Source organism: Colletes latitarsis, chromosome 10, assembly GCF_051014445.1.
Source record: "Colletes latitarsis isolate SP2378_abdomen chromosome 10, iyColLati1, whole genome shotgun sequence".
NCBI lineage: Eukaryota > Metazoa > Arthropoda > Insecta > Hymenoptera > Colletidae > Colletes > Colletes latitarsis.
In genome coordinates this window covers 15,063,842-15,083,275 of record NC_135143.1, presented here as the reverse complement: position 1 = coordinate 15,083,275, position 19,434 = coordinate 15,063,842, and the positions used below count along the sequence as shown (strand labels likewise).

Below are 19,434 nucleotides of genomic sequence, written 5' to 3'. Positions count from 1 at the left end.
CGCGGCGTATCTCGAGACGCGGCTCGTAAATCACCGCTCGATTAAGAAGATCGTTTTGCAACACCCACCTCCGGGGACGCCTCTGGGGACTCCCCCCTACGCCCCTGGTCGTCGAGCAATTTTCTTTTTATCGATGTCGCCTTTAAGTTCAGCTTAATTCCTGCAAAGCACCATTCGTGCATCTATCTTCCATCGTTTTACGTTCTTATCGGCTTTCTCGGTTCGATGATGGATAAAACTCATAATTTCGAACGGAACGTATCAGAAGTGTCGATCGTTAATTTTGATTAAATTTGGGACCATGACAGAGCGGCGAAATATATATGACATCCACCCTCAAAGTAGAGACAGTAAAACAGCAATGAATTGATGAGAAATGTATTTGTTTAAATTATGTATCGAAAAATGAGCTTAAGAAGGAAAACGCTGGGAGTTTTCAATTTGAGATAAACGCAAATTGCCCGGCGGTGCCGCGCCGTCATCAATAATCGAACGCGAGAGAAGAAAATTACAGCCAACCCCCGCGTTCCTCGACGAATTACGTTTTGAAATCCCGCATTATATCGTCCTTATTTGCGAAGACGTAAACGTGCCGCGATGGAAAGACGCGAAACGGCAAATTACAGCCGTAGCCCACGCGAACGTTTGGAGAGCCCGTAATATGGTACAAGGACGACAACCACCCCCTGGGACGTGGCTGGGCCACGTTTATCGAACCTCCGTTCTTTTTCTCTTCTTCCTCCACCTCTCTGACGTACATATTGCACAACCAATAACCGGTCTTTGACGGTGATTTCGCGGCGGACGCGTCGCAGAATCCGTGACAATACACCCGAAATATCGGCTATCGATTTTTACCCGCCACCGAAACTATTTTCAACCTTCTTTAATCCCGTCGCGACCTCTCGAGACAAACGATATTCTGAGATACTCTCTGCAGAAAACACGACAATTTTAGGTCGTTCATTTTCCACCAAAACTTTGATTTCGGACAACTGTACGCGTTGGAATCTAAAATCTATCTCAATATTAAACACAATATAAAGTAATAGTATAGTGAGCCATTTGAAATAGCAAGAATAAAATTGTTTAAGGCGAGAAAAAGATTCGATACGAAACAGATAATCTTGCAACGTTAGCAGTTCCTCGGAGAAAAGATCGTATCGTGCCCCGATGCTGGAACAGCTAAAAAGTCCATTAAAAAGGAAAGAGGCATCTAAAAAAACGCTGTTTCCTACAAAGTACCCGGAGCTCTGTATCCAATCTACTAGGCGCATCCCAGGCTAATCGGATAAACAGCCACAAAAGCTGCTCTCTCTGGAACCCGCGCCACGCACAAAGGGGACCACGTACCGTGTCCGTGGATGATTTACTCTCGTCGCAACGCCGATACTCGTGAACCAACAGCGCCAATAAAAGCCGCCAACATCGCGACGATCCTCCCCGACGCGATACCGCGGGAGGTAGCGACAAGAATACGCGAAACTTTTATCTTCGGAACAACGAGTAGAAGGCAAAACGCGAAAGGAAGCGTTTCACGAATGAAAATCTCTTGAAACAAACACCATCAAGATTTAGACATCAAACAACGACAAACGCATCCCAACTTATTCCTACAAGTTTGCACAAACTCGCCAGTTAAATTTTCGACTCGATCTTCAGTGAAATTCGCATTAAAATTGAAATTGGAATTTTTGTCATGGACAAGAAGTTCCTTCGACTCGTTCCTAGACATTTCTAAGCGAATAAAAAATTTGTCCCTCTCCGGTTAAAGGAGTATATAGGTTTCGCGTCGTTGTCGAGGAACAAGATACCGGACGGTATAACGCGAGAAAGAACACGACGGAGCGCTTGCCTCCCGGGACAAGGCGTACACGAGCGCATCAAATTGTGCATTCGCGCGTGCGTCGTCGTCTGGAAACGACACGGTCGTATTTTCTGACTTTACTGCCGGGGTATAAATCCCCGACGGGGGCGGCGAAATTACGATTATAGCTAATCCATAAAGGCCCGGCGTGTCCGTTTTTGTTTCTCGCGCGAACCGACGCGGCCCGGAGGGGGAAGACGAGTTGGTCGACGGGCCACTTCCGGTCGATAAATCGGAGACAACGAGACGGACACGCCGATACGAAAAGCTCGTCAGAGGGAAACCGAGCAACAGAGGGAGGGGGGCAGGGGGAAGGGATATATTCTTTACCCGTTTGCGCCGCGTCTGGCGTGTGGACCATGTATGGCCGGATTTGCGAGAGAGTAAAGGCAAGAACCGTACACACCGGCTCGTCGATGGAAAAAGTACACCGACGACTCTTGTTCTTACCCAAGTGGACCGTGTGTGTTTGCTTGTTTGCTCTCTCTCTCTCTCTATCTGGCCTCGATACCGCGAGATGGGCTCTCTTCTCTTAATTAGTCCCGGCTGGCGCGATGAGAGAACGTAATTTACCTGGAACAGAAAGGAACACGAAGGTCAACGATGCTCGTAACAGGATCGTTCGAATGTAGAAAATCAGTTTCCGCGAACACAATTTGATACGCGTCTTTAAGTTGTCTTCTTTTTTAAACACGTGCAAAGGGAAATCGTTAAACAAAGAATGATTAAAATTATGAATACGAGTGGTCTGGTTTGTTTCGTGGACCTATCGACTCCTCTCCGCTGGAATCGAAACGACAGGATAAGTGCAGAGACGTTTGGGGTCGTTCGAGGGAAAATGTCTTCCAAGGTTTGTGCGGGTGGTCGAAAGTCCGAAGCTTCTTTTCTTTCGGCCTGGTTGTTTGGCCGTTCCGAGGGGGCTAAAGTACGTAATGAAAATGGTCCCTCTCACTCTCGTAATTCCACTCCAGATCGCAAGGTCCGGTCTTATCTAAAAATGGCCTCGATGCCGACCCACCCCCGCCACCTTCTCATTATGGTCCAGTAATAACCGTCGTACCTCCTGCCACTCCTATCCGATACATCCTCCGAGTGTCATGTGTGCCTTATCAGATGGACCACCCCCTTTGTCCTCTCTCGTGATACCGGCACGTTTATTACTCGGTGTGGAATTATTGGACCGTTTATTGTGAAACTCTCTCGGTAGCGAATCCGTCGATCACGATTCCAACGATCTGTCCGGCCTCGCTGCCTCCGGGGACTTCTAATAAAAGAAATTATGGAAACAGTTTATATCTCGACGCTAACGAGGCGAATATCTTCGAGACGGATCGTGGGGAATCTTAAAATGGACTCTGAAAGGAACGAAGCAAACGCTGACGTATTTCGATGCCTGGCGACAACAGAACAGAAGAGGCAGAATTCTTATTTAAATATAGTGACTCTTCTATTTAATCGTAATCGTGGAAAATAGGTGACTTAACATTAGATCAATTACACTGATGCGGTTCCTGAGAAGCAACTACTACCTCCAAATTCGAATGAAAGCTGGTTGTCACCCCCAAAATTTCCTTCCATTCGCATCTTGCTTTAAGAGTCTATAATCCAAAGGAGAGAGAAGAAGTTGCTACGTCAGAGGATCCTCCGGATGGATGGGACACCTAGAAAGCTTGAAAGCAACGACCACATGGCAAAGAGGCCTTCCTAACCTAATGCAACGCAAGATACACTGTCTAAGAATAACCTCCAGGGCGTCGGGGCGAACCTTTCATTATTGCCTCGTAATAACCGACGTGCCATCTATGCTCCAAGCAGCAACGCGCCACGGATGTACGTGTCCAGCAGATCCTGTTAGCAGATAGGATAGCTCTGTTCCTTCGGCGGATCGTGCGCGAGGGAAGAAAAAGGGCGACCGAGGAGGGAGCTAGCAGCAACGGCGGCAGCATACGTTCGTCGTTCCCAGTGTCGTTTATCACGAATCTCGTCCCAGGACCACTGAAACAATGGCTGGATACACGCCCCCGGCCCTATACGGACCCCACTACCGATACTATCGTCCAGGAATTAAGAGTCCACGCGCGAAGTCCAGGACGTCTGCGAATCTGCCCGAGCGTCCGCGACTTTGTCGAGTCCGACCACGTCGCGGGGACGATATAGTTTTCCGAAAATTGAATCGTCGCGGACACCCCCATCCCTTCGGTGGAATCCTAATACAGAAATTTTTCGACAAAATCGAGAAATTTCAAATCGTTCTAAAAAAATTATTTTGTGAATAGGCATAACCCCGAAATCCTACGCACTTTCGAGAAAAAAATTCTTTACCGAAAATGCAATGTCTGACTGACACTGTCTGATTCCCCTGAAATGCCATGCGTATGTTTAACAAATCATAACTCCTGAACGAATTAAAGGATTTTAATGTTCCAAAAGGCAAACGATGCGTATTTTGGTGTAGAATATGTAGAGATTCTAAGAATGTTCAAAAAATTGTTCCTTAACCCCATAAAAATAGTCCAATTCCTCATTTTCATGACTTCATATGTAGATATAATCCAATTATCCGGCATATTTGATTTTCCAGCATTGCCCCAGTCCCGAGTATGCCGAATAATTGAAATTTTACTGTAACTACAAAATCTTTTCTGTAGGTTCCAAGTTGAGTTAAGTTTCCAATGGTCAGTGTCCGAAGTCATATAATACCAACAACGCTATCACGTTGATAGTCAAGTGTGAGCAAATGAATATAACCTGTACGACTCACAAATCTCTATCGAACGAGTCCCTTTCCCTAAGCACCTGAGAGCCCCCGAGAACCATCGTGGACGATTCCAATCAACTGGTTCACGGCATCGGGACCATATACAACCCAAGTCTCTAAATGTAACAGGATACGCGACAACAAAGTCCCATAAAGCTCCGGGGGGAAACGGAGCACGATCCCGGCAAATCCTTCGTCCTTTATCACCGAACGAGTGATCCACGCGCGTGGTCTACACGTCGGATTCATTGCCGCCCCCGCCCAAAACGAATAGACTCCATTCCCCGAATGTTCCCCGGTCGAACGGGAGCTTTGTCTCCTATCGCTAATCCTAGCCCTGCACCCTAATTTTCCTCTACGACCGTTAACCACCTCGTCTTGCTCTTGTCCCGCCGCGCGAATCAGACCGGGGCCCGAGCTCCATCGAGCGTTGGCAGAGGCGTCGTGCTTTTAGCCTGGCAGTTAGACGACCAAGCTTAATTCCGCCCTCTTATCAGTCGGCACCTTCGACCTCCAAGGGGGAAAACTCTCCGCGTCAGACACCGGTGGAGCTTAGTGCCTCTGCATTTGCCGCCATTCCTGCCGGCACTAACGTCGTGTTGCTAATTTTCATCTCTGAAGTTGGCGTGAAAGGTACGCGACGAACGTGTGGCCTCGTGTATTCAGGATGCCCTCGATGCCCCGGCGTCTTTGACGATCAGGATTACCGGGGTGATCCTTGTTTCGAGTTTTGATGCGTACTCCGAAGTCCTAATCCCTGTTTAAAGGGCCCAGATCTCGTGGTCTACGGTGCGTCGAGCGTGCTACTTGAAAATCTCGACTACCAATTTGCTTTTCTCGAATATGTGGGAAACTTTCAACGGTAGAGATCGTCGTCGAAGATAACGAGATCCGCTAAATGGGCGAAAAAATGAGGAACCGATACGCGTTGGTTGCGGAAGAATCACGGTAATCGAGATACGGTACAAAGATAGGGAACAGGATACGCTAAGTGCCATAATCCGAGATAGGAAGAGAAAACTACGTACTTACAGAGCACTTAAGCAACGAAACGTATAATATAGCGCATTAGAGAGCGTTAATACTCGAAACGTATATCCACGAAGTTCGTTTTCAGGGCCTCGGGGCAACGAATGAAATAACTTCTGAATTCCCTGGATAGCTCGTTGCTAGTTTCCGCTGGCGTATTTCGCTCAGAGAATAGAGACTAGGTTTTCTAGTCCTAGCAGGAGCATGGACGAAGAAGCCAACGAAGTCAAAAGCTGCGACTGCCGGACGAACGCGAGGATTTTGGCGCGGAAGTCGAGGGGAAGACCGAGGGACGAGTAGGGTACAGAGAAACCGTGTAATCCCGCCGGTACCAGTAATTAGCGATATTTGCATATCTCCGCTATGCGAGAGTGGCCCAAGAGCCACGGGAGCGAAGGAAGAAGCGATTTACATGCGAATGGGCCTACTTCGAGTCCCGCGAAACTGACGTTCCCGTAAATAACAACTGTTTATGGACACTAAGGAACCTTGCCACCGCCAGAAGGGGGAGAAGAAGATCGTGAGCCGATTATGAAGTGCGATCGAAGGAGATCCTTTGGAGACTCTTAGACTAACAGGCCCAATTGTCACCTGAACTATTCCATTACTTTCAAATTTATTTACTAAAAACATAGATGTTCCTTCTCGTGATTAGTAAAATACTGCCCTCGAAATTCTTTATTTATAAATAATTGCTGACACTCCAAAAATATAAATCTATATCACCTGCAAGTTTAAGCAACCTATAGCTCAGGGGACTCGAATATTTTAGAAATCTTCGATTACAAGTATTACGAAACTTCGTCTCGTGTTTTAAAACTACTATTTTCTGCGAGGATTCGGAGCAACCAGAATAGAATAAATTTCTCCGCTTCCTCGAGGCGTTCACGATTTTTCGAATCGAAGTGAATTTGAAACGAAATCGAAGGAGTTCCTAGGAACGGTTTCGTCGGTTTTGCATAATCGCGACATAATTCGCAGGGTTTATCGTTCGTTCGTGTCCCTAACGTCCCCGAAAGTTTCGCGGACCCCGGTTTCGTCCGAAGGAAGGGCGCCCCGACAATGCCTCGTTAGCCTCTAACAGCCCCGTGAAAGAACTAGGATTAAGAGTTGTAAACCATCTTGCAAATTACTCGGCTTCCCCCGCCCGTGCTCGTTGAATCGAACGACCATAATGCCCGAAGTATCGTCGACCAGAGAAACGACGACGCCGAAAGCACGACCCGACGAGGTACAAACGAATCTCGACGATTACCCGTACTTTGCAGCTTTCCAACTTTTCCTCCGAGCTCTTTCCACAGGGACTGGGCTTTTTCCTTTTGGAAAACCCGGGAAAGCAGTCGAACCGGTAATAAATTTCGCCGTGGATCGATTGGAAACGTAATTGGAAACGAGATTTCGAGACAGAATCGCCAGGCACCTTCGCTTCTGGAAAAACGAAAGCGTGAGCGATTCGATGAGAGATTTTAACGATATAGAATTGTTATAAAATACGAAACTTTGTAAATTCGAATAGCATTCGTGAAATTACTTGTAATTAAATCGTACGAGAAGGGGTTGATATCCCAACAGCGAAAAGTGACGAACATACGCGGAGTCTATAAAGTAGTTTCATTCGCTCGAGAAGGTAGTCCGCTGAAATTTCACTGCCAAACGCCCGCCCAATGAATTTGCATGGAAATTCGCAGCCGAGACGTACACGTCACGTAAATTAACTCAGTTACGTCTAATGAGCGGCGAGGACGGCTGAAGGAGAAACTTCGGCGACTTCGAAAAGACGAACTCTCCCCGCTGCATCGAATCTACCGAATCGCTGAAACCTCGCGGAAGTCTGCAATCCGAAGAATCTTACTTTTCGTTGTTGTATTCGTAAATTTTGCGAGCTCTATTAAAAACCTGGTCCCCTTGAAAGGGGCGTACGAAAATAATTTCGCGAAAATGTTAAAAATATTAATCGAGTATCCGAACGCGAGCAACGAGAGCCGATACGCAAAAATGCATTTCACGGGCAATGAAACGTTCGCAAATTCTCGTTTCAACCCGTTAACGACCGAAATCGCGTACCAGCGTTGGCATTCTGCGATCGTAAACGCATACAAAGGACGCGAAAAAAAATGTTCCGCAAAGAGCTGCTATAAATACCGAAATGTCGCGGATTCCGTTATTCTGCGCAAAAGATAGCCTCCGCGAGGGCATGAAAATTAATGAACCCCATTAACTGAAAGTTTCACTTCGGAACGAGGCGAAGAAAGACTCTGAAAGAGAGGGGGCTTCTCTTCCGTTCTGACGTCGATTCCGACCGGTTATTACCAGAAATTCAATTACCGAAACGGTGAATGGGTACTCAGCCGTGTTGCAAAACGAAGAACTGGGCGTGTCATGTTCCCGCGCGAGACGTCATCGGAACCGAACAAAAATACATTATTATCGTCGAGGCATTTACGTAAACGATCGTGAACACTCCATAACGGAGACAAAAGAGATCCCGTATACGTTTGAAGGGTTTTAACCGTCGAAAGAGTGACGGAACAGAGGGAAAACCGGGACGCTCAAGACTCGAGTAGCGGACCGAGGAAAAAGAGACAAAGAAGAAAGGGAAGCTTTCTCGTCGTCGGTGCTTCCACAGTCGAATAACGTCGGGAGAGAACTCGTTTAAATTATGAAATTACCAAGTCCGTGTAGAAGCCCGTCCCGTAAGCTTCTTATAGGAGTTAACTAACCTCATAAAATTAGCAGCTAGGTGTAAACTTCCTTCTACTGGGGAGCCAGCCCTCTGCAGCCCCCTTTCCAACCCCCCTTTCCCATTGCCCCGACTCTCCCCCTTCGTTCTCAGTCGTCAGTTTCCGTCACCTCGTAAAACCCGCTCGAGACAATGCCAAACGTACCCCGGGCCCAATGAGACACGCTCCCCAAACCCCTGCCCCATCTTTCAACCCTTGCACGGAGCCAACATCCATTCGGGGTCCCGGGCATAAACCCTCGCCGCGGTTTGCCTTCCTGCTGGAAATGTCGTGGGTGGAACAGTCGAGAGAGAGAAAGAGATAGAGGTTACTGGCAAAATTTCTAGAAATTCCAGGATCGGAGAGGGTGTCTTCCTGGTACCGGATCCCTCCCCCTCGATGTAACGCGTAGGCGAGGACTATTTCGGGCTTGTTCCGAGGGTGAAAGATTCTCGTAGCTGCTGAACGTTACTCTTCGATGGGGAATAGTTTACGAGCCAGAACTGTTTAGCGAATCCTGCCGATGTATCGACAAATCATCTCCCCACCCTTTGGGAAAATAGGAACACGAACTGCGTGTGCTCGTAATCGTTTGGATATATCATGCGTACTGTCAACAGGAAACGTCACGAACATGGTGGAAACCTCCCTCGATAGGTAGTTATAAATTGACGCGAAATTTTACGATCTAATTTTCTTTCGTTCAAGCAGTGTTACTTCTCTCTTAGGGGTGCAAAACATTGCAAAAATGCGCGTTGGAACATCGGAAATATAATGAAATATACAATCCTGTAAATCTAACATTCTCTCGAGTAGTGTTACTTCTCTCTGGGGGGGTGCAAAATACTTAACACAATATAATGAAATATAGAAAGATTGTTCTTACTATTACTGTCGAGCGTTGTTCGGAACGAGTAGTACAATATTGTCGGTTCGAACCCCATGGTGATCCACGACGTGAATATTCGTGAGATGTAACGCTAACAGAAGTCGAGCAGTAACTGACGAAAGGTTCTTTCCTACGTCTCGGTTATCAAAGGACGGAACAAGATAATCAAGGAAAAGAGAAGGATACATTTCTGAGGTAAACAGTAACTGTCGATGAGGACTGGTTTACGACACGGCCTGTTAAACATACCTGGCCTTGTGGCCAAACAATTACCCAAAGTACTGTATCCCTTTGCACTTGAGACTACCTCTGTCGCCATCGAATAACGTATCCAAAGCACTCTCGACAATCTAGTTGTACGACGATCACGCGCTATATCGATTTTCAAGAGAAACTGGAGAATCAGAAGCCCCGGGTCGGGGAATTGGCTGGCCGAATACGTGACTCAATTTCGCGCGAGGATCGCGAGGCTTGATTTCCACCCTCGCACGACTCTTGAGACACGCATATTTAGAACAAACAATCGCTGGACGAGGCGTGCGCTGTTCACCTTTGTCGCCCCTCCCCACCCAGGTTTCTTTTTTCCTTTTTATTCGCGAGCCTCGCTTTGCATTTAAACACGTAGTTTGCTTAATTTATGCGAGCCAACCACCGCTACCGAGAGGGTGAAAGGGTGGCAGGGCGCGCCGGGAAGGGCCATTCAGTCGGTGGATGGTATGAATAGCCGAGCAACGAAACTTTTGTTCGTTAAACGGGAGGGGAACGTCTTGCGTCGCGGCTCTTTTCGAGAAACCGGAAACTCGATGGCCAAAGACGCGCCCGGGTGATTACGAATTCGACGCGCGTGGCCATTGGCGACGGATTGGTAAATTTTTCCATCGCTTGGCGTCGATCGAACCGTTCTCAAACGAATCGAAACAGACTAAAGAATCGTTGGAGCGATCAAGGAAATTTTGTAAAAGCAATATTTTCCTTACTGTGATTTCGATGTCCAGGAACGAGGGGGATGCGGTTAATTCAGGGTCTCACGGGGTTCTCTCGTGTGTTTATTTCCATACAACTCTCCCTCGAGTAAACCTAAAGTAGCCTACACAATTATGAATAATACAACGAATAAAGAAGACTCGACAATGAGACCCCTTCGACCACCTACACTCCAGCGATTGCAAATATCTCGTTAAATTCAAAAGGGTTGAATGTTTTTATTAATTTTTGCACTTACACCCGGAATAATTACGAAACATCGGTACCGGCGTACCAGCGAATATGAAAATCCATTTCGAGGGTGGCTCAGTTTCGCTAGCGCCGAGAGGGTCGCCGAGAGCTCGCGAAATTGACTTGTCTGCGTTTCGCTGTGAATCCAAACCTTCCCCGTATTTGTGCGTCCAACCCCTACCGGGAGGGGAACGGGACGAGGAGGGAAAAGGGTGAAGCAAGCCCGGTTTAGGGGTAATGAAATTAATTGGTGGGATGTTGGGAGAGAAGGTGGTGGCGCTCCTTAAACGAGGGACTTCTATCTGCATTTTAAATTTCGCGCCAAGAAAACAGACGCACCGTCGCGAATATAAATATATCGCGGGACGATGGGGGATGGTTTCAGCCCCCGGAACGACCGAATAAAAGTCGAGTACGCGCGGCCAATGTCAGAGTTAGTGGCAAATTAGGCTCCGCAGGACCGTAAAATCTCACACTAAAGGCAAACAAGTTCTTTGTCTAAACGGTTTTCTGAAATGCAGAGGGTTCGACGTTCGATAAAAAAAGCACGATGCAAATGAGAATGTCCGGAGTACTAAATTGCTTTAAATTCTGAAAGTATTCGTTTATTTTTCCAACAAACTGCCTGTAATTTCCACTGAAATATATATTATAATTTTCGGGATTCCATTTTTCAATCCCACGGGACTTTTTAATTATGATTCCGAGCTACAGAGGCGGCTGCGCGTTGTCGAAGGATATTAATAATGCTTTGAATAGGGATTGATGACAATGCCACACGGTCACGCTCACAAAATGAATCCCAGAAGTCGAAATTAAATTTTTAAAAAATTGACAATTGTTGTTCGTTAATTATTCCAGATTCGCATCCCCACCCGGTACAGACAAACCGGTGCAAAAATGTTATCAGACCAGAGACGAAACACAGACCGCTTCGCATTAATGGTAGCACATTAACGCTGGGCGAAATGGCGTCGCGATGTACTCGGTGGACCATTTAACCCCTTATCGCTAAAGTTTTACTTGGTCTAACAATGTTCTAGGCACGCATATATTTTCCCATTTAAACTAAGAACATTGCACTGAGTCTACATAATGTATCGTGAACTTTGTAGAGATCTAACTTGACAGAAAATTTTGTATATTTAAAGACGGTGATCTAATACCGTAATTCTTAGAGTCTCTGCAATCTTGCAGAATCGGAGTTACATTTTACATGTTTGGATTCACTGTCTGTAAAGTAAAATTACAAGTCTCAAGAACGAAACTAAGTGGGGAATGATTTTATTTTACACGCTTTCGATTCAGTATTTTCGCGTGTGCTAATTATCTTGAAATCCTGAAATCTCGAAAGGAAGAATTCGTGCGTGTCGCGACGTTGGAGGCTCGTCAAGAGCGGAGGTATCGTGTGCCCAGAAGCAACGGAGACATTTGTTCCCATTTAACCGGTCCACCCTGTGTATGAAGCTTCGTTGTCAGCCGGTTACACACACGGAGGGTTAAGCAGGAAATTGCTAACCGCAACGCGGTCGCGTTGTTAAATTCAAAGTGGCACGGTGAAACGAGAAAGGAGGCGGTCGGTCGCGTCTGCCTGAAGTTCAACAAAAATTACCCGCCAAATCGAGAGCTCAGCCAGGCCAGCCAGCCTCGCGCCACACCCCGCCATTGTTAACGAGGACACAATGTCGCGTATAATGCACAATGAGCTGTTCCGAGCCGACGCATTAATGCAACGCACAATGATGCGTGCGCGAGTCCGGAACATCGAGAGAGTCCGTGAGTCCGGGTGGGTGGTGCCACGATGAAAAGCACCAGCAGCCTTGCCTCGCTTTTTCTACTCCCTTTTTTCCGCCAGTCGTTAAGGCCGCCCTTCCACTTCGACCACAGAAGGCGTGCAACAATTTTTTACTCCCTGACCACCTCGAGGATCTTCCAATTTGCGAGCCAACATCCTCCGGTACCGTGTTCAACAACCGCAACTTTGTACGATCCTTTATACCCGAAGAGGAAAAGGCTCCACGAAAGAGGATCAAAGTACAATAGCAAGTACAGAGGAGGAGCACCCAGGACTCTGATTTACTATGTCGCGTAATGACAGAAAGGAAGACTGCTCCAACATTACAGTACCACCTCGCATATTGCATCAATCTGCATTAGGGATACTTAAGACGGAGCCACCCCCTCCCCATACTATTGCGAAGTTTCTACGACTCGAGTGGTGCCCGACAGTCGTGTAATTAAAAACTCATTTCAATCCGCCGAGAACAAAGTCTCTCCACATGTAATCGAGAAGAGAACCGATACTGTATTTCGACTTTTCACTTTGACGTATCTTGAAACGGAGGTTTTATCAGATGCCTAATTTAGTTTCTGCTGGACTCCAGTTTATCCGAACACCTTCCACGAAAATGAAAGCAAAACGTATTTCCGTTCTCGCGATCGTCGAGCAACACAATGGCAGCGGAAAAGTCAGCGAACGAGTCGCACTGACCAATTGGTGAAATTCCCCAATCAGATTCCTTCCTGTCTACCGAACAGAGACAATCAGTCGTTTGGAAAAAGTCGAGCCGAAAGAGAGCCACAAGCCGTGAAGAGGCGACGAATCAGCGCGTCGCCCGGAAAGGGAACGTGAGGAGGGGACGCAGAAGATTGACGGACGCGTTTATCCGTCGCGGCCGTGACAGCGTCGACGTCTCGTTACGTTTTTATCGAAACAAAGCCGTCGCCGGCTGATATTCAATTTCCTGGCGGCGGTACGCGGCGGTGTCCCCCCGGTGTTTCGCGCGGAAACAATTCCGGCCGGAGCGTGGCCAGGACGCGAAACGGAACCGCGTCGAATCGAAACGAGAACCGCGACGGCCACCGCCATTCGCCAGCCTGAACGTGACAGTATCTCCAGACGCCGACGCCGACGCCGGTCCTCGTTCCCTTCGGCGCGACCGAACTCCTACCAGCCGCATTGTAAACGTTCTCTCGCGTACGTCGACGCCGAGCGTCGCGGCGAAACTTCCTCCCGACACGTCCGGACCGCGATAACGCGATGAACGCTCTGTCGATCTCGACCTGTCCGTGAGGAAACCACGATCGTTATTCGGTTCCTTGGAACTTCGACGATAGAAAGCGTCTGACGCCTATGGTTTCGGGGATTTTAATTTATTTTCAGAGTTTGTACATAGAAAGTGGTCGATGATTGCAGTAATGATTCGCTGGACTTCGAGAGAGATTCCTCCAGGCTACGCCTATGGTTAGGGGATTTTAGTTTATTGTCGGAGTATAGTTTGTACGGAGGAGAGGACAGTGGTCGACGATTGCAATAATGCAATGACGATTGAGACTGGCTTCGAGGGGGATACCTACAAGTCTACGCCTATGGTTTTAGAGATTTTAGTTGATTGTCAGAGTATAGCTTGTACGTAGAAGCGAATAATGGTGAAAATGCACCTTTTAGAATTGTATCTTCGAACTATTTTCAAAGTTCAATCAGTCCACAGCGAGGATACACCTTGCGTGAGCGATAAAACATTCATAACAGGAATAAAGATGAACGGAACCCATATGTTGAACACGTGTGCAGTACGTATTGGTGAAGTTAAATTTATTTCTTTTGCCCAGCAATAACGGGACATCCGTATGACCGGAAATACGGACATACGGTGACGTGGAAGTTCCGTTATCGCTGGCCAAAAGGATTAACCTTGTCATTTTATGTCTTCCATTCTTCTTACGAATGCTTCATAATTTCATGCTTGACTGTCTACCGAACAAGATTAAAGTTGCAGTTGAAAACAACGTTACATAAATACACGAAGTTTCTTCCAAGATATTTATAATCTGTTTGGTCTGTAGCGAAGATCGATGAAAAATATGCAATCCCAACACTGTACCATGTAATTTATTTTATATTGTAAAAATCGAGCAATGTTTTGTCTTCTATCGAAACAAAAATAAAGAATTTTAACGTGAAAAGAAACTCTTTATCCTAACTTTCTTGTTCTCCGAATAAAATTGCAAGGAATACCTGTGGCTAGAATGAGATCGACCAGCGAGAAATCAACCCTTAGAGTAAAATTCGCCCTAGAGGACCACACGAAATCCTAAAGATGCTGAAAACTTCGCGATGAATCGCGGGACTTCTCAACTTCGGCGAACGAACCGAACGGCGTTACGATTATCGTAAAACTTCAGAAGTGAAAAGAGTAGGATGGGAGGGGTCAATGCACTCGGAAGTGGAAAAATGCGGCCGGACGTGTGTTTCCTGTCGAGCTTACGGGCGAAATCTTCGCTGCACGGGGAACCACAGCGAGGAGAATTCTGCGGCGTCGGGGCGTTTCGTGCGACAGAACACGATGCGGTTTCGGACGCAGACCCCGTGACTCCCAAAACGCGTTGCATTTCGTGGGGCCCCCTTTCCTTTCGTTCCGTTAATGACGGGTCTGGAGGCACCGGGAGTTTCCTGCGGCCCCTTCAGGAAACGCCGCGGACAAAGCAGCCGATCTCAATGGCGAAGATGTTCCGGGGCTACGTTCGAACCCGGGGATATTCGTTTCCAACTTTCGGTCGAAACTTCTTTTGTGCCCTTCGTTCGAGTAAGGGTACAATTTCGTCAGGTACAATCAAAGAATTTATTCCATTTTGATACGCAAAGTAGAAGCATGAAAAAAGATACAGTAACAGTAATGACTCATAAAATGAACACGTGATTCGTAAGTTAAACGTTTCTATCTAACTAAGGGGATCTCCTAGTGTCAAATTTCACTACCGCTACACAAAAGATGAACGTGCCCAACCCTGGAGCGACGCTCATCTTAAGAATCATCCCTGTAAATATAAAATACATAGCATTCCAGTCAACTATCGAATATTTCGAGTAAACTGACAGACGAACGCGTTAAACAAATTACGATCACGACTCGTGGCGAAGTTAGCGTACCTCGTTTCACAAAGAATTACTTTCGCCAATCTTCGTCGAGCTCACGCCAAGGGAAAGCTCTTCGTTCGCGTTTCTCTAACGCACTTCGGCGAAGACAAAAGAAACCTTGGAAATTTCACCGCGAGATCAAAGAGTAGTATATCTCAAGGGCCAGAAATAACCATAATCGTATTTAGAAAGCAACGTGTTCCCTCCCCGGGTTTTCAACCGTGTCGAAGGAGGGCGGGAATTCCTAAAACCGGTCTCGCGCGAGCGATTCGTTAAATTTGTAGCGATACGAGATAGAAAAGAAAAAATCACTGGCCGCGAAAACGCTCTCGAACGGCGCGCCGTTGGTTTCAAAAAGCTTTTGGGTGTCTTAATTAAAGCGGATTTCGAGCAAGCGCCCCCCTCTCCCTGCCGTTCCGTTCCCGAAGGGCTTCCACTCGTGTCAAGGATCGACTCTTTGAAGTTCAATCGTTTTAATGAGATCCACTTCGGACGTTAAAATAAACCGCTGGCAAAATTGGAGCACATCTCTTCAGGAGATACTCTGGAACAGTTTTCCTCTCCAAAGCGAAAATTTTATTTCGATGAAAATCCCGGGCCACGACGCACGCGTTTCAGCTGATTGGGACAACGGATTCGTAAAAGTTTGAATTTAGACGCGAGACCGAACTTGGTGCCCCTGGAACTGTGTGGAACAGTTAATTTCACGTTTTAGGTGTTATTAAAAATATATTTGACGACTCCCGTTGAACAGAAAAGTTTACCATAACGCTGTTAGTTCTCTGAAAAATTCTTTTTATTATGAATTATGAGAAATTTGAATTTTGACGAGCTTTCCAGAATTTTTCCCCGCCGTACGAATGGAGTCGAAAGGATAAGGAGGGAAGATTTGCTAAATCATTCTCGGGGACAGTCCGACGCCAATAAGTTTTTAATAAACGCAAAGAGAGACGGATGCTGGACGTTACGGACGCAGATAGCGTCGCACACGGTCGCTGGAAGGTTAAACGTGAAAAATTTCGAACGTCCGCTTAAACCGCGAAGACGTCGGGCCCCCGAGAAGGGATGAAAAATGTCCAGCATGTTGAAATGTCGCGCGTTCAACGCGTTGTTTTATTACTCCGATAAAATCCGTCCTCCGCGGAGGGCTCGTAGCTGGAATGGTGAGGAAAAAGGAACGAAACGGTGAAAAAAAGGAGAAAGAAGCCGCGGTCTATACCGAAACGAAGGGAAGAGAGACGAGACGAGGCGAAAGAGGATCCAGACGCGTAAAAAATGGCGATTGTTAATTAAATCCGCTAAGCCGCTGGGTAGAGGCTCAAACCACTCGCCATCATCCACCATTCTATTCTCGTATTTGTCTTGCGGCTCTTTCTCGCGAAATATTTACGCTCGCGCGTGCGCGCGACGCCAGAAGGCACACCGAATCGCTCGTTTCCGTTTTGCAGTCATTAATTTTCTGCGTGGACGATGCCCACGTCTGAAGTTCGTTTTAATCCCCTCCTCCTTTCATTCTGTATTAATTTTCGAACATCGAAAGTGATCATATTCGCGTGGAAATATATGATTAATAATAGAATTCGAGTAGCAAGTTCGTGGGGAAATAAATCCGGGGGAACCTTTTCGAGGCGAATCAGGTGACCACGTAGGACACCGTTCTCAACGTAACGTGGGATTTTAGCGCGATTAGGCGGATATCTGGCGACGAGGGCCGCGTAAAGCCCGGGCGAAAATGGGAAGAAAAAAGGAAGAGGATTCGAAAAGTCCCCCGTGGTCCTTACCGGATTGAATTACCCTTGTATTCCCTGCCGCCCCCGCCGTAGAGGGCCGGTGGACGATGGCGGCCCTAGGCCACGTTAATTGGACGGATGATGCCGCTAAATCCCGGGGAACCTCGAGAGCCGGAGAACTCGAGGAAAGCGTGCCGCTTTGTTAGAAATTAGAGGAAAACGGACCGTGGCGTGTGCTTTCTACGAGAAGCAAGAACGACGAAAAGCTCGGGCATTCTTCTCTGGAGAAAACGTGGAAGGAAAGTCGAGAATCAGCTGCTAAAAGAGTCGGGAAAAAAGGAAAAATCGCGCGTCTTTCGACGCTTTCGACGGAGTCTCGCAGCGAGAAGAACTTGGAATCGTTTAGGTTCCAGTGGTCAGTCCGACCGTAGACAGAAAGTTAATCCTGGGCGTGGTTGCGCGATGAAAGAAATTGTTGTCCCCCCCTCCTTGGGCCTGTTATCTTCGTGGCTGACTCACGGATCGATGAAAAAAGAAGAAAAAAAAACGGAAGAAAATTGGACGGGGAAGAGGGTCGTTTCTCTCGTTGGCGGCTCGATCGAACGAGAACTGTGTAATTTGTACCTCGGGTGAGAATAACAATGGGTGGAGGTTTTTTTTCAGCTAGGGTGTGCGACCTATCGCCAACCGCTTTGACACTCCGCGCGATAACCCCCTGACGCCTTGCGAAACGGTCGAACAATAAACATTTTGTCGTCACGTCAATCGGACGATAAGGGGGCAATAAAGCTCACAAACCGACGGCGCTCGTAAAACTAACGGCAATGACCTGGAGACGCGTTCGAGCAAGGGAACTCTATCTTCTTCGCGCCTATACTCTGGTTCTAGCAACCAACGTTTAAGCCGTTCTCGCACTCGACGGAATAGTTGATCGATGGCTTTCGAACGTTCACTTCTTTCTCGAGTTAAAAATAATAAATCATTTTTATTTTATTTCGAAATAAGCATTCGTGTTAAAACTGACGATTAATAAGGAGTTACGCCCACCTTGATGGGCCCAATATGTGCAATATTTTCACGAGTTTTTTTTACAGAAAATGTGAACACTCGTTCGAAACGATCCGTCCACCATATATAAATCGTTCCTTAAACTTTCAAAATCAATATTTTTCAAACGTCTACGTTTCCTCGTAACGAAGAAGATAGCGTTATTCCGTACGAACTTATTTACGGGCACAAAGACTTCCGCCATCTTTATTCCCCAAGTGACAAGATGTCGCGTAGTGTGTCGGACACCTGTCACGATCATTTCCAGAGAATTTTCCTTGTCCGTGCAGCGTTCCGAGGATCGATGAACCACACACCGTGGACCTTGCTCAGATTCACTGGAGGCGCCGCGACGCTTTCCCGCCGGAATCCGAGCGTTTCCTCGCGCGACGACGAATCCAAAGAGGATCGTACGCACGAAACGAAACGAGATCAGGGTGGAGACGAGGGAAAGGTCGGGAGGGCGAAGGGTGGAAGCGGATCTGACTAAGTGCCAAGCGAGCAAAAATAGCCATTGGTACCAAGGCACGGTGCTAAATTCGCTAGGCAATAACGGCCAACGAGGGGATACTGCTTGGCTCAGTCGCCTCCGTTCGACTCCCGACGACGACAACGTGGGTCGAGAACCTCTTTCTTTCTTTCTCTCTTTCTCTCTCCTCTCCTTCGCGCTGAATGGCCGTGATCAACGACACGAGCCAGAGGACCGCGCGAATTTTGGACGCTTCGCGAGAAAGGAGCCTCTCGACCGTGGGACTCCTCCGCGAATGGAATTAACCGCGAGATTAACCGGCTCCTACACGCTCCGGGGACGAGATGCTCCGACGATAATGCTTCGCGAGCGGCAAAAATTGGATTTCGCGATTAAACGCGAACCTCCTCGTTCGATTCGTCCGAGGACGCCCCGAAAAAGAACCCCAGGATTTCCTCGAAAAAGTGTCGTCGGGAAAGGTCCTCGAGACCGCGGGAAGTGTCGCCACATAACCGTATACGAATTACTAAAATAATATCTCTGTTTTAAATACAATTTGGATATATAAACGAAACAATGATCAATAAATCCGAACGTACGTCGCGTTATCGTATCCGTAACGAGCGATAAAAAGTTAAGGATCCAAAACAAAAATTAAAACCTGGAATTTCTTCCGGAGCAGCTAAATAAATCACGAGTTCCTTTACATTGTTGAGTTTACGATCGCCTCGAACGCGTTGAAATTTCCGGGAGCCCGTAGGAATAAAATTGATTTTATTCGCTTGGACAAGA

At 47.2% G+C, this 19,434-nt stretch overlaps 1 protein-coding gene across 2 annotated transcripts in view; it reads right to left on the bottom strand.

Moving 5' to 3' along the window:
- Positions 1–19,434, bottom strand: part of Heca (hdc homolog, cell cycle regulator) — a 176,912-nt gene that overhangs the window by 47,829 nt on the left and 109,649 nt on the right. The window contains exon 3 of one of the 2 annotated variants that reach the window (XM_076775786.1): positions 2,318–2,440. The exons of the other annotated variant lie outside the window; for it this stretch is intronic. Within the exon in view, the coding sequence (XP_076631901.1) occupies positions 2,318–2,440 (123 nt within the window). The remainder of the gene's footprint in view (positions 1–2,317; positions 2,441–19,434) is intronic. 2 annotated transcript variants of the gene reach the window in all.